The sequence below is a fragment of the Dermacentor andersoni genome, chromosome 1 (genome assembly GCF_023375885.2).
Source record: "Dermacentor andersoni chromosome 1, qqDerAnde1_hic_scaffold, whole genome shotgun sequence".
NCBI classification, from domain to species: Eukaryota; Metazoa; Arthropoda; class Arachnida; order Ixodida; family Ixodidae; genus Dermacentor; species Dermacentor andersoni.
This window is the reverse complement of record NC_092814.1, coordinates 238,557,314-238,570,558: the sequence shown is the minus strand read 5'-3', so window position 1 is coordinate 238,570,558 and position 13,245 is coordinate 238,557,314. Positions and strand designations below refer to the sequence as shown.

The window sequence follows — 13,245 nt, the reverse complement described above, 5'->3', positions numbered from 1 at the left end:
TGTGATCACTCTGCTTGTTAGCAGTCCTTAACAATAACCAGCCTGAACATGCTAATTTAAATTTGTAACTATTATAATTCATGCAGTGATATAAAAAGCCAGCCTAAGAATAAACACAGACAGCTTTGTTTTGTTAAATGTTTGGTTCTGAAAGTTTAATATAATTGCAAAAAGTGAGAAACTGCAAAACTGTTAAGAGTGCATTTTAGCACCAGCAGACAAAGGAGAAAAGGAAGATGCAAGCAACACACTACAGTGTATTGCAATGTCAGTTTGAGCTGGTTGTTTTACTTACATGCGTCAATTAAAAAACACACTATATGTTGGTAAAAAACAAACTTTTAATTGGCTTATAGTATGTATTAACATTTTCAACTCAAAGCCCATTTGTAATAGCTGCAGCACTGACAAACCAGGCAAATCTGCAAAAGAACTACAATCTTGCACATGAAAGTTCATAATAGCTCTGCGTCTTTCTTTTTTCTTTCTTTATTGATACTGTCAGCCCTTTCTTTAGGGCCATTAGATGAGTGGAGAAAAAAAAATAAAACAAGCAATGTCAACACATCTGATTCAGGCAAGGGCGTAAAATACATCTAAATACAATGTACAAAAAAGAAATTGCAGTGCATATACATCGTAATAAAGCAAGCAGAATAACCAATCAATACCCCTTGAGGTATGTAAAATAAGAACAACATACACAGATAATAACAAAATCATAAAATCAGATTATTCACAAAGTCAGATGATTAATGCATCGTGCTCTCTGAATAACGGCATGCAAATTACAGAGAAAATTATTTAAAGAGGCAGACTGAACTACGAAATCGGGAAGCATGTTCCACTCTTTTATTGTTCTGGGAAAGAAGCTATATTTAGATGTGTCATTATGGGTTACAGGAGGGTGAATATGCATGCTGTGGCAATGTCTAGAAGATTCGTTAGTAGAAATTTCAACATAGTTCGTCCTATTAATTTTCATTTCATTATGGATAACAAGGAACAGCAACTTCAGCCTATCATACTTAGTCCTTAATTGTAAATTGGAAAGATTTGCAAGCTGACATAATTTTGAAGGGGAGTGAAGTCGACCATATTTTTAAAAAAAATTAAATTATGGGGTTTTACGTGCCAAAACCACTTTCTGATTATGAGGCACGCCGTAGTGGAGGACTCCGGAAATTTCGACCACCTGGGGTTCTTTAACGTGCACCTAAATCTAAGCACACGGGTGTTTTCGCATTTCGCCCCCATCGAAATGCAGCCGCCGTGGCCGGGATTCGATCCCACGACCTCGTGCTCAGCAGCCTAACACCATAGCCACTGAGCAACCACGGCGGGTGTCGACCATATTTGTTGAAGATGAATCAAGACGCTAACCTCTGAATCCTTTCCAGTTTCTTACGGTTTTTCTCTGTGTAGGGATCCCAGACAATCTTTGCGTACTCAATGATTGGTCTGACCAGTGTTCTATAGGCCAAGTTTTTAACTTCAGAGGTTGCTCTGTGTAAATTTAGCCTTAGGCTCCAAAGCACATTACTTGCCTTCTTACTTACTTCCTCTACATGTCTATTCCAGCTTAAGTCACTTCTAAATAATAATCCCAAATATTTGTGCTCCTCTACCTTTTTAAGCTTGTTGTCATGTATAGTATAAGGAAATTGCAGGATCTTCTTTTTTCTTGCAATAGACATGCTTACTGATTTAGTTAGATTTATAACCATTTGCCAGTCAGAACACCAGTTCATAATGTTTTCAAGGCTGCATTGCAATTTAATTTGGTCACTGGAAGATTCTGTATTATTATAAACAACACCATCATCAGCGAATAGTCTTATTGGAACAGAAATGTGACGTGGCAGGTCATTAATGAAAATAAGAAATAGAAGAGGTCCTAGGACACTTCCATGAGGTACTCCAGATAACACCGGTAGAAGACTGGACCTATGCGCGTTTATTTGAACGTACTGCTGACGGCACTGTAAGTACGAGGTAAACCACTTTGTGAAGTTAGGATTCTTAAACACAGTATTAATTTCGAACAAAAGTTTGGAGTGGGAAACTTTATCGAATGCTTTGGCAAGATCCAAATAAATGAGGTCCATCTGTCCACGGGAATATATTGTTTGTGAAGTGTCATGAACCAGTTCAATTAACTGAGTGATCGTACATAGTCCTTTACGGAATCCATGCTGCACAGGGGATAACAAGTTATACATTTCAAGGTATAGTGACAAGTGTTTGGATATGATGTGTTCCAGGAGTTTAGAGCATGTACTTGTGAGGGAAATTGGTTGGTAATTGCTAATGTCTGAAGTGTTCCTGGTTTTATGAACTGGTACTATTCTCGCTAGTTTTCATGCAGTAGGGAAAGAACAATTGAATACTGAGGAATTAAATATTTTTGTAAGGAACTTAGACACCCATTCAGCATACCTCACTAAGAATTCATTAGGAATATCATCTGGTCCAGGGCTCTTTTTAGTATTTATATTGAGCAAAAAGTTTAGAACACCTTCCTCATCTCAATATTCGAAATGGGAGGGCGGGCAGAGAATTCGCATACGCTAGGCACTGCATCATCATCCTTTCTATTAACCGACGAAAAGAAAAGATTAAATTGATCAGCCCTTTCAGCATCATTAATTTTGGGATGAGAACAGCACTGCTTATTCGGCGGATTTACATATTGCCAAAACTTAGCCAGTGCTTCTGAGAGGAATTTCTTCAATGTTACATTGTAAAATTCGTCTTTCGCCTCCTTAATTAGCCGCTTCAATTCCTGCCTCATTTTTAGAATTGAAGTTTCGTCATTTGTATACCTATTTTGAGAACATGCTTTCCGTTTTCTTTTAATTTTCTGTTTTGCCTGGATGATTTTTCGGTTCATCCAAGGATTTGTCTTTCCGCATTTATTCTTCTTCTTAGGAACAAATTTATCCATGCAATGAGTTACTACACTGTAGAAGAAATTCCATAAATCATCAGTACTCACATCCGATTTATACAAGTAGATAAATTCATCAAAGGAGCTTTCGAGATAGTCTAAGACACTCGCATCATCTGCAGATTGAAAATGCCAATCTCTTTTCTTTGGGTTACCCAGTGAGGGAGATGGAGACATACTAAAAGTAGCTATTGGAATCTTGTGGCCTGATATTCTGTCCTCTACATGGCAGTCCATCAAAAGCCCTACCAACCCATGCGACACTAAAATAAGATCCAAAATAGATGAAGTTGTATCACATAGTCTGGTGTGTTCTCCTACAATTTGCTCTAAATCATAAGGGAACACCAAGTCCAAAAGCTGTTCGCAACTAGCCACACCTACCTCTCCGGGTGAGTATGAGCTCCAACTAATTCCCGTTAAGTTAAGGTCGCCAAGGAGAATGATATTGTTTCCTTCTCGAAAATTTCTTTCCATAAATTCCCTTAGGCTGTTAATTCCATCAGGTGAAGTATTTGGGGCCATATATACACCTCCAATGTAAACTGTTCGATCAGCAAGCTTAGTTTTAATCCATACAGCTTCGATACTATCCGATTGTTAGAGGGTAGTACACAATATGCTTTGCTTAACCAATATGGCTACTCCTCCACCTCTTCCTCCTCGATCCCTTCTAAATGCTTTGTAACCAATTGGCATAACTTCGGCGTCACAATAACGTCAGGTTCATGTTCCAAGACCACAACTTCCAGTGCATCGGTTTTGTTTATTATGCTCCACGCATTTATGTTTATAATCTTAAAACCATCCTGTCTACTTTGTTGGCGTCAGTTGCCAGTTTCAATTACCCTCGAAATTTGGTACCTCACCTTTTTATCCTCATCCCATCCATACAATATATTATTCATTTTCAGTTTATAAAAGACAAGTTTGGCCCTACGACCTTCTTTTCTTTCCTCGGCACACGAGTCCCACAGTTTCTTCCTAATTTCCACTACATGTTTGGAGTAATCTTCGCTAATGCTTATCTCTGTACCTTTAAACTTCGTACAATTGCTCATATCTTTGCTTTCTTCCTGAAGTCCGCTAGCCGAAAGATAACTGGGCGGTTTCTACCAGGTGTTTCCTTTCCGAGCCTGTGAATTCTTTCAATGGAGCTTACTTGCACTTTCAGGATGTCTCTAAAAACTTCTTCAGTGACTTTCTTCATCAGCGCTACATTGTTCTCCTGCGCGCCTTCTTGCATGCCTCTAATTATTAAATTATTTCTTCTAGAACGGTTGTCGAAATCATCAACCTGTCTAACAAGGCTCGTCGTGCTTTCATCCCACCTGTCAACAAGCGCTTCAACGCTTGTAAGCTTGAGCTGAGTATCATCAAAGCTTTGTAGCTTCTGTTCAATTGTGAGAAGTCTATTTTACATTTCAAGCATTCTCGTTTCAGAGCTAGCCTGATTTGTCTGAACCTCAGTGAGTTTCGACAGGATCTCTTTCTGGTTCTGGATTACATTTGCAATCATCGCTTCCATTACCGGTCCAGGATTTTCTTCTACGTAGCCTGACAACTCAAGCAGCAAACCCACTAATGATATACACTCCGAAAAGTAGCATAACACAGTGTTGTGCTACTTCAGAGCTTTTGGTGTCTTCAGAGAAGGCATCATAAAGAAGGAAGAGATATTTTCAACCAGAAAACAAAATCCAGTAAGTGCAACAACCAAGCACCCATGTGTAAATCCTACAGAACGAAGGCACATTTAAAAAAAAGAAATAGGAAAGTACAGTTAATCTAAAGAGTACAATTAATATGTTTGACCACTTGGCTTAATCAGCCTTTTACGACGCCGAACTGCGCATGCGCAGCGCCCTAGCGGCTGACAACCGAAGCAATTTGGCAGGCGCACGGCCGCACTCAACTCTCTCCTCCGAGTGAGTGGAGTAGTACGACCATGGCATGCGCTGCACTTGTCAGTGTCTTGCCGTTCTACATGGTTTACCTTGACGTATATCGTGACGACACCTGCCCGTCCGGCGGGCAGACCTCCACTCTAGCACACATGCTCCGGGAGAGTGGGTCAAGATACCCTAAGATAAGGAGGAGTGGGACTCGCGTTTGCGTAGCCCCGCTCTAGACAAGCAAAGCCTGGCTTTCCGGTGTGGCCGTGACCGGGTCGGTGGGCTAGACCTGCCAGACCCAACGTAAGACTACAAGGGGGCGCGACGAGTTAGCGTCCTCGTCAGAACTCCAATAAAGTTCTTTCACGCACTTGTTAGCTTTGCCATTCTCACTGCCGCGCGCACGGAACGCCTTTCAAACATTATTGCCATCGAAATTTGGCGCGATGCCAATGTTGTGTCTCGTTTACGGCTGCACCTGCCGTAACCATTCTAGCAGGGCAATGCGGATTTTCCGATTTCCGTCGGTAAAGCGCGATCGACAGTGCCGTGAAGCTTGGATTAGGGCTGCACTTTGTAGCAGGTATGTATCGGCATATGCAGTTTACCTCTCTGTTTTTGTCATTACTGACTCGTACGACTAATCTCGACGAAGGCGCAAATGTATGTTTGAGCTAGCGAAACAAACGATCTCTGAGCTCGTGCGACCTGGTTGCGAATATTTTTTTTTTCTATCGTCTCTACGTCCGTCGCTAGAATGCCGTCATTTCGCAACTTCACATCGTGCACACTTGCAGCTTTATAAACGCTCAGCGAATGCTCGTGATGTCGGCTTAGTTATCTGTCGGAGCCAAGCTCATCTGCACTGCCGGGCTGATGTTAGAAACAGCTAAGTAACTCTAAGTAGCTGATAGTGCTAGTTAGCAATTGTTGCTAGTTGTCATTTCGTCGTTCTTGTCGGCACCAAGAAAGGCAATATTTACTTGCAGAAGGCTTTTACGTTCGTTTAGTGAATCGGGATATAGCACGGTATGTACTAAGGCTCATTTTCCTGTGCGGCATCTTCTGGAGTCGAGAGGCGCGTCTTACTGTGTAACTGATGCAATTCAGGAGCGCCTTCACTGTTGCCCAGACATCTGGACTTCATACTGACACATGTACTTGTTGGCCTTTTTTGGGGTGACCGCTCTTCACCGTCAAACAAATGCTATCGCTCAGCGCGGGACGCGCCCGCATGTATCGGAAGTTTCTCAAATGTTATCGATCGTTCTATCCGTTGTCATCGCCGAACCTTGTGTAATCTGATTGCATGTATGCGTGATGCAAATGGTGTACAACTTTCTGGAAGACACGCAGGCACCAGCGATTATTCTCGAACGTTCGATGGCTCGTGTATAAAAGCTGACGTGCTTGACCCGCTGATCAGATTTCGCCGATCACCGACTGTGTTCGCCGCTGTCGTCGTGCTTTAAGTGTAAACTGTTTTTGTGGGTATAGGTTCAGTCAATAAAAGTTAGTTTCATCATTCACCTTATTGCTACTGTGTTCTTTGCCATCAGTACTACGTGACAATACCGACACTGTTTGTGTACACGCACTAGTTTTTTAAAAAATGGACACGGCCGATTGCTATGTTCGTACCGAGGCCCGTTCTAAGAGGAAGACAGGCACCCCACAAACGGAGTATCACCAATTTTGGTCATTCTGACCATTTTTGGCCATTTTTGTAGACGTACACACATTTTATGTCGGCAAATGATGTATGCAACTTGGTATACTGTTGGAATCCCCACTGCCTGTGTATGCATGTACGCCTAGCACATGGCACACCATAAAGCAAGGCATGCAATGCTGAAATGTGATATTCGCCCTAAGAACTACACCTCATGCCCTATTCGAGTCATGTGTTTTTGTGCGTACTCATGCTGTTTTATTACTTATTCACTTTATGCCACAGCTGCAGTGGTTTCAGGCCAAGGAGAAGCTTGCAAAGCGTTGTCGAAGCTCTTCTTCCAGCCGTTCGTCACGCTGAAGAAACCTCCGGGTACAAAGCATTCACTAGCGGGCTCGATGGCTAGCTAACGATGACAAAATATGATGGCGCGTACACGTTGCTTCGGTCTTCTCTCACACGCTGCTTGTTTGGCCGCAAGTGTCGCGTGGGGCGGCTGTCGCAGCATGCCGTCGCGCCTGCCAAATTGTTTCTCGGGGCCACCGCACGATGGCGCCACAATGCATCGCAAAAGCCGGATTAACCAAACCTACTCAAAGCTGCAACCAAACAAAGTCACTCGATAGTCAAATCACAAAGGAAGTACCTTGCAAATGGCTTCCAGTGGCTCAGCCCCTTTAATAAGAATGCCGTTTGTGGCACCAACCCCAGTTCCTACCATCACTGCAGTTGGTGTGGCAAGGCCTAAAGCACATGGGCAAGCAATTGACAGCACTGTCAGAGCACATTGGAATGCAAATTGGATGACCACTTCACTTTCTGACATGTCTTGTGCCTAGAAGATAAGAGGAAATTCCGCACCTTGGTTATGAAGAAAATAAGGACAATATTAAGAAAAAAATATGGAAATCAAAAAGAATACCTCGTACATCAATCCTAATACCACACATATGTACGAGTATTCATGTATATTAAGGTGCAAAATTTAATAAAACTACTACTTTTAGTCATTACGAGATCTTTATAATGGAAATTACATGAGGGCAGTATTGCGTGAAATATGGCTTATCCTCTTGTATTCTTTTGGCACGATGGAGTAAAGTTAATGCTGCAAAAGTAAAAGCAAAGGATGTAGTGAAAAAACATAAATAGTTGCACATGAACCCAAAAACAGATGTGGCTGAATTATATTTATGCAATGGCTTTTTACTTCATCAAAACAAATGCACATTAAGCATGTAGTGAATAAAAATTAAAGTTCATCAACTCAAAGTAATCACTTTGAAGACAGAGGCAGGCAAATATTTAAACACATGCAACAATAATAATGATAACAATAACTATAATTATTGCTTAAGACTTTACCTGAGAAAGAACCACTTGGGCTACAGTCCATTTAACGGAAAGCTTCGAATAAATTAGGCCAACCTACTGACAAACAAGTGCTTCAATTCTAGCTATAATTTTTTTTAGTGTGTCTGGCAGATATTGCTATTTCGTCACTTTAGTTGGACTACTTAAAGAGGTAGCCAATAGTGTCATAATAAATGACAACGTTCGATAAATTGATTAACAATATTTCACTAATTATTGTAAGATTATTCACTTTAGGGCAATGTTGCAATTGCAGAATTGAAGCAAGGTAGTAATAAATACATGTCAAACTAGCACTAGTTTTGAGATATACATCGCAAAAGTGCTCCAAAATACACTGGTAGTTCAGCTATCTTTCCTAAAAAGTGCCCGCCCCCCCACCTTCCGACACACGAACACCAAAGTTAAAAATTAAATTCTTGGGTTTTATGTGCCAAACAACAATCTGATTATGAGGCATGCTGTAGTGGGGGACTCCGGATTGATTCTGACCACCTGGGGTTCTTTAACGTGTCCGTCCCCAACAAAGGAGAATACCAATGTGGCAGATTTTGAGGACAGATATATAAAAATTGTGCCAGTTTCACAACTTCTGATAAATGCCTATATTGCTACTAGGCTTGAATTCTGCAATTGATAAGTTTACCTTAAAGTTATTATTAGCATCATTAATTAGCAAATATTCATTATGTTATTTCTGATTATGATTAGTCAAGCAAGAGATGTACACCTCTTCAAGCAGTTCTACCTAAGTGGAGGAATGGTGCTGTTGGTCACATACAAATTTTATAAGATCTACTGAGCCTTAAAAAAAATCATACTTAGTATTAAGGCCCATCGAAGTCTCTGTGTGTATCTCTATTTTGCTCCCACTGAAATATGCCCACTGCCGGCATGAATCAAACTTGTAGCCTCAACTATGGCATCATTGAAGCAGGCAAGTGCAATATAATGTTGCACATAACTTCACAAGAGTCCTATATGAGAAAAAAAGAGTTTTTTTTTTCATGCTTCTTGAGCCTTCACAGAATAACCTCTTCAGATAAGAATTATGATCATCTGTTAATAAATATGTGAAATTTGCATAGTTTATTGCCAAGATGCAGGTGACTCCCCTGAAAGCATGTTAGGGAGGTAAAATGACTCTGTGCATTTTAAAGTGAGTCATCATAATTTTGGAGTAATTAAATATCCATTTATTGTATTATCAAACATGCTACATTTCGTTGTCAAAAGATTTGAATCACCTGCTTGAATTACATGCACAAGTTAATTATTGGCTGCAAGCATTACTTAAAAGGAAAATAATTCTTTTGCAAGTGCTACCGAAATGTCCAACGTCAAACGTCCTGTCCAGTCAAACATGGTAGTGCCTTCACCAAAGTGGTCGTCTGTAGTAATACATTTCACTCAGAAGTAAAATGGAGGTACTTTAGAAAAGCAGAATGTTCCATTTACCCTAAGCTTAATGTTCAGAATTTATTCCTTGCCACCACTGAAAAGAAATGGCAAAAATAAGTCATGTACACAAATCTGTATGCCATGACAGAAGGGGATAAAAGAAAATTAGTGTCACTACAGAGGTACTCATCTGTGGCTTGATTACAACACTCACCATAACATAAAGTATACCTAATTTAGAAATCATAAGGTTCAGCAAATATCAAGCATGGATAACCACCCACCTTGCCATAGTAGTTGTAGACTAGATCTGTCCTGATAAAACCTAGGATAAGCCACACGGCCAGTGTGAGAATTGAGAGGACAACCACAGTTGGAACAAAGTAGCCTGCAATTTTGTCAGCCAGCTGCTGAATAGGGGCCTGCATCAGATGAAATTTCACTTAGCACGCCAGTAAAGTAAAGGCACCAACAAATATAAGTCCAAACTATCCCACTAAAAAGGTACAGTAGACTTCCGTTAATACAACTCCGGCTAATTTGTTTTTTCGGTTAATTCGATTCTGACCGAAAGTCCCCGCCGGCACCCATGCATTTTTACGGCCGCAAACTTTTATTATTTCAATCCTAAAATTGGTTTTTGCCAGATAACTTGTACTTGACCAGACAGCACGCACGCGTCTGGGCCCAATTTTGAGTCCAATAGCAACCCCTTTCGTGCCATCGGCTGTACTGGCGGAGCTTAGGGGACAGTGAATGCATTGAACACAGGTAACTAAAAAAATCTCCTGTCAAAAACGCCTATTTTTGGTCTGCCCTAGGAAGATTTTCAAGCAATAACCGTAGCGCAAAATGTCTGATTACGATAGTTACCCAATTCTAACGCGCACCCCCCCCCCCCCCCCCCAATATATATATGTATATTTTTTTAAAGAAAATTGCATCGAAAATTGCCTGTGGGGTATAATCGGATACGAAACCAAAACCGTCTTTGCGTTGTTTGTATGCTTTACCTAACACAGATGTATTGCGGCGAAGCTCACTTTATGAAACCTTTCCGCCACAGTGCCACGCATATTTTTCTTGCTAAAACATTGGGTGCATTAGATTTCTACGTTTTTTTATGAGTTTTAATTAGAGATGTACGAATACTGAACAGTAAATTTCGAATCGAATATCAAATTGAATCAAGACAAAAAAAACCTAATATCGAGTCGAATATCAAATATCAGAAAACTTAACACAAACATTTACGCTTACAAATTTTGCCCAAAAGAAAATGCTGCACCTGCTCAGGAGGCTAACCACATTACTTAACAAGAATCTTGCTAGCTATCAGTTACTTGGGTACTGCGCACACACACACACACACACACACACACACACACACACACACACACACACACACACACATATAGGTACAATGGGTACAATACCCAAGTACCTAATTAAGCAAATAATTAAGCGCAATATAAAAATATTTTAAGGATTGCCACATGACGGCAAACCATATGTCACTTCAAAAAATGTGAGAAGTTAAAAAGAAGTGGTCAACCGCAACTGGACGAAACCAGCGACATATGGTTTGCCGTCATGTGGTGCTCCTTAGGATATTCTTTATATGCACTTAATTAGTTAATTAACTGAGATCAATTATGCAATATCTTTAATATTCCCTTTAGGGCCAAGCGCGTTTCGTTATGTTGTAGAGGGCATTTCAAGACGACTGATCCAACTTTTTGTGGCAACATAAATAAGCAGTAAGTTTTCATTTTTCTGGGATTGGGGGGAGGGGCTGGGGCCCGATCAACTGTCTCTCTCTCTCTCTCTGTGTGTGTGCGTGTGTGTGTGTGCGCGCGTGCGTGCGTGTGTGTGTGTTTGCCGTCATGTGGTGCTCCTGAGGATATTGTTTATATGCGCTTAATTAGTTAATTAACTATTTATGTGAATTAATTAACTAATGAAGTGTGTGTATGTGTGTGTACATCACTAATACTGATCACGCTATCACTAATATTGCTTCGCCTTTCCGGCGAAACTGCAGCCTCTCTCTCCCTCTCTCTCTTTCATTTTCTGCGAGTCTGAGCGCTGCTGTGAATGACAGCTGTTGATTCTGGTTTCGAGTGAATCCGGCTTGGCTTCATTTCAGTTACTGAGTGAATTATACAGGGTGCTCCAACTATCATGCACCAAGACTTAAAAAAACATGAGCAGTAGCGTTACTCCAGCCGCCAATAATTTTTTTGTTACTCAGATTTATTTCGGTATTGCAATTATTTATCTAACTCAAGAAGTACTGTCCTAATTATCAAAGTGTCAATGGAACATTTGTAGGCACCCCCAAATGACATATAATTAGGGTGTTTTCAGTGACATACCAATTGCACACAATTTTGCCAGCAAAGAAACTGACAAAGAAACATCATGAAATATGAAAAATACCATGTGACAGCACTCCCACATGCATCATAAAGCAGTGCACTCAAATAAGCTGATTGAAAGCAACTGCATGCCTGTCGCAAACCCAAAGAGACAGCACATCACCTTGATAATGGTACGGAAGGACTACCAACAGCAGGTTTCGCGTTTTGCAGCTATTCCTTCCTCTCTACGTCACACTTATTATCCGTCTCTCAAGGCTGACTGATCACATTGATAACAAAAACCCCTTGATAATGCGGCCGAAGTGCCGCTCTGACCACGCAAGAAACGCGAAAAGCAATGGAATAGGCATGGAATGTTTCAAAACATGGGCATTGCTCACACGGCATCAAAAGAGTGCACGAAGCTATATTTCGAGCCAGAAACTTGGTTCGGACCAAAGCTAAATTAAAGTGACCGTTTTCTTTTTCATGAAAGTGTATACGTGCTGCAAAAGCAGGTTCGTGTCAAAAAATAAAAGCAAAATAAACAAACCGGGAAGCAACCAACGTGTAGAGAAAAGGCAAAACCGATGCATTCAAGAAAAAAAAATATACCACTTCTAAATAAGCCGAATTGGCAATTGGGATTCCTGCACAAAAAGTAAAGAAATATCAGATTTCAGTTTTCCCTTATTATCTATGAATTCATAAGCCCTGTTGAACACCAGCTGCTGCCTAGAGGACGTGTTCGAATAGGTCTCCTTCTGCAGCTATGCAGTTGAGTCCACTTTATCACATCTTCAGTGACTTTCTTGATGACCGAAGCTCGAATTCTACGGCAGGCATCAGTTATCCTTGCCTTGAGCTAATCTGACATCCCTCTCGATCATGTAAGCATGATCTTTCACATAACGCCAAAGAAATAAATCGAGTGGAGAGAGGTCAGGTGACCTAGCCGGCCAATTTACAGGCCCATGCCTTCCAATCTATTGCATATAAAAAGTCGCATCCATCCAGCTGCATGCTCAGCTACTGCTGTGTACGGATGCCCCATCTTGCTGATACCACAGAAGTGGAAGACGCGACAGCAGGACTTCACTGAGAAACTCATCCATCACTCCTTCAAGGATTTCATTCACGTAACGCTGTCCAGCCAGTGTGTGATCGGAGAAGATGGGACTGATTATAGCACCGGCATAAATTCTGTACCCCACATTGAACGACCACTGGTACTGGTGCCGATTGCGCTTTACCCAGTGCACATTGTAGTCACTCCAATAGTGTGCATTATGCAAATTTACCTGGGCATTTGAAAACTGGCTTCATCTGTGTACATGATGTTGCTCAAAAAGTCCGTTGACACATCGGCCTTTGTGAGGACCCAATTAGAGAAATCTAGACAACTCTACAGGTCCCTATCTTTCAATAAATGGTGCTGGTGAAGGTGGTACGGGTGAAAGGCCGTCATTTAGAATCCTCCAAACTGCTGACTTGGAAATTGGTACCTGGGTGGCCATGTCTAGCACACTAGCATGAGGGTTTGAGGCCATAAATGCTAGAACACTCGTGCATAGGTTAGGACTCAAAGAT

General features: G+C 41.1%; 1 protein-coding gene across 3 annotated transcripts in view; it reads right to left on the bottom strand.

The window, feature by feature from the left end:
- Nucleotides 1-13,245, bottom strand: part of LOC126548032 (copper-transporting ATPase 2-like) — a 118,780-nt gene that overhangs the window by 42,523 nt on the left and 63,012 nt on the right. For 2 of the 3 annotated variants that reach the window (XM_050196106.2, XM_055063537.2), the window contains exons 12-13: nt 9,577-9,714; nt 7,164-7,352 (exon numbers count right to left, since the gene is read on the bottom strand). In XM_050196106.2, the coding sequence (XP_050052063.1) occupies nt 7,164-7,352; nt 9,577-9,714 (327 nt within the window). The remainder of the gene's footprint in view (nt 1-7,163; nt 7,353-9,576; nt 9,715-13,245) is intronic. The other variant, XM_055063536.1, reaches the window with a different exon arrangement.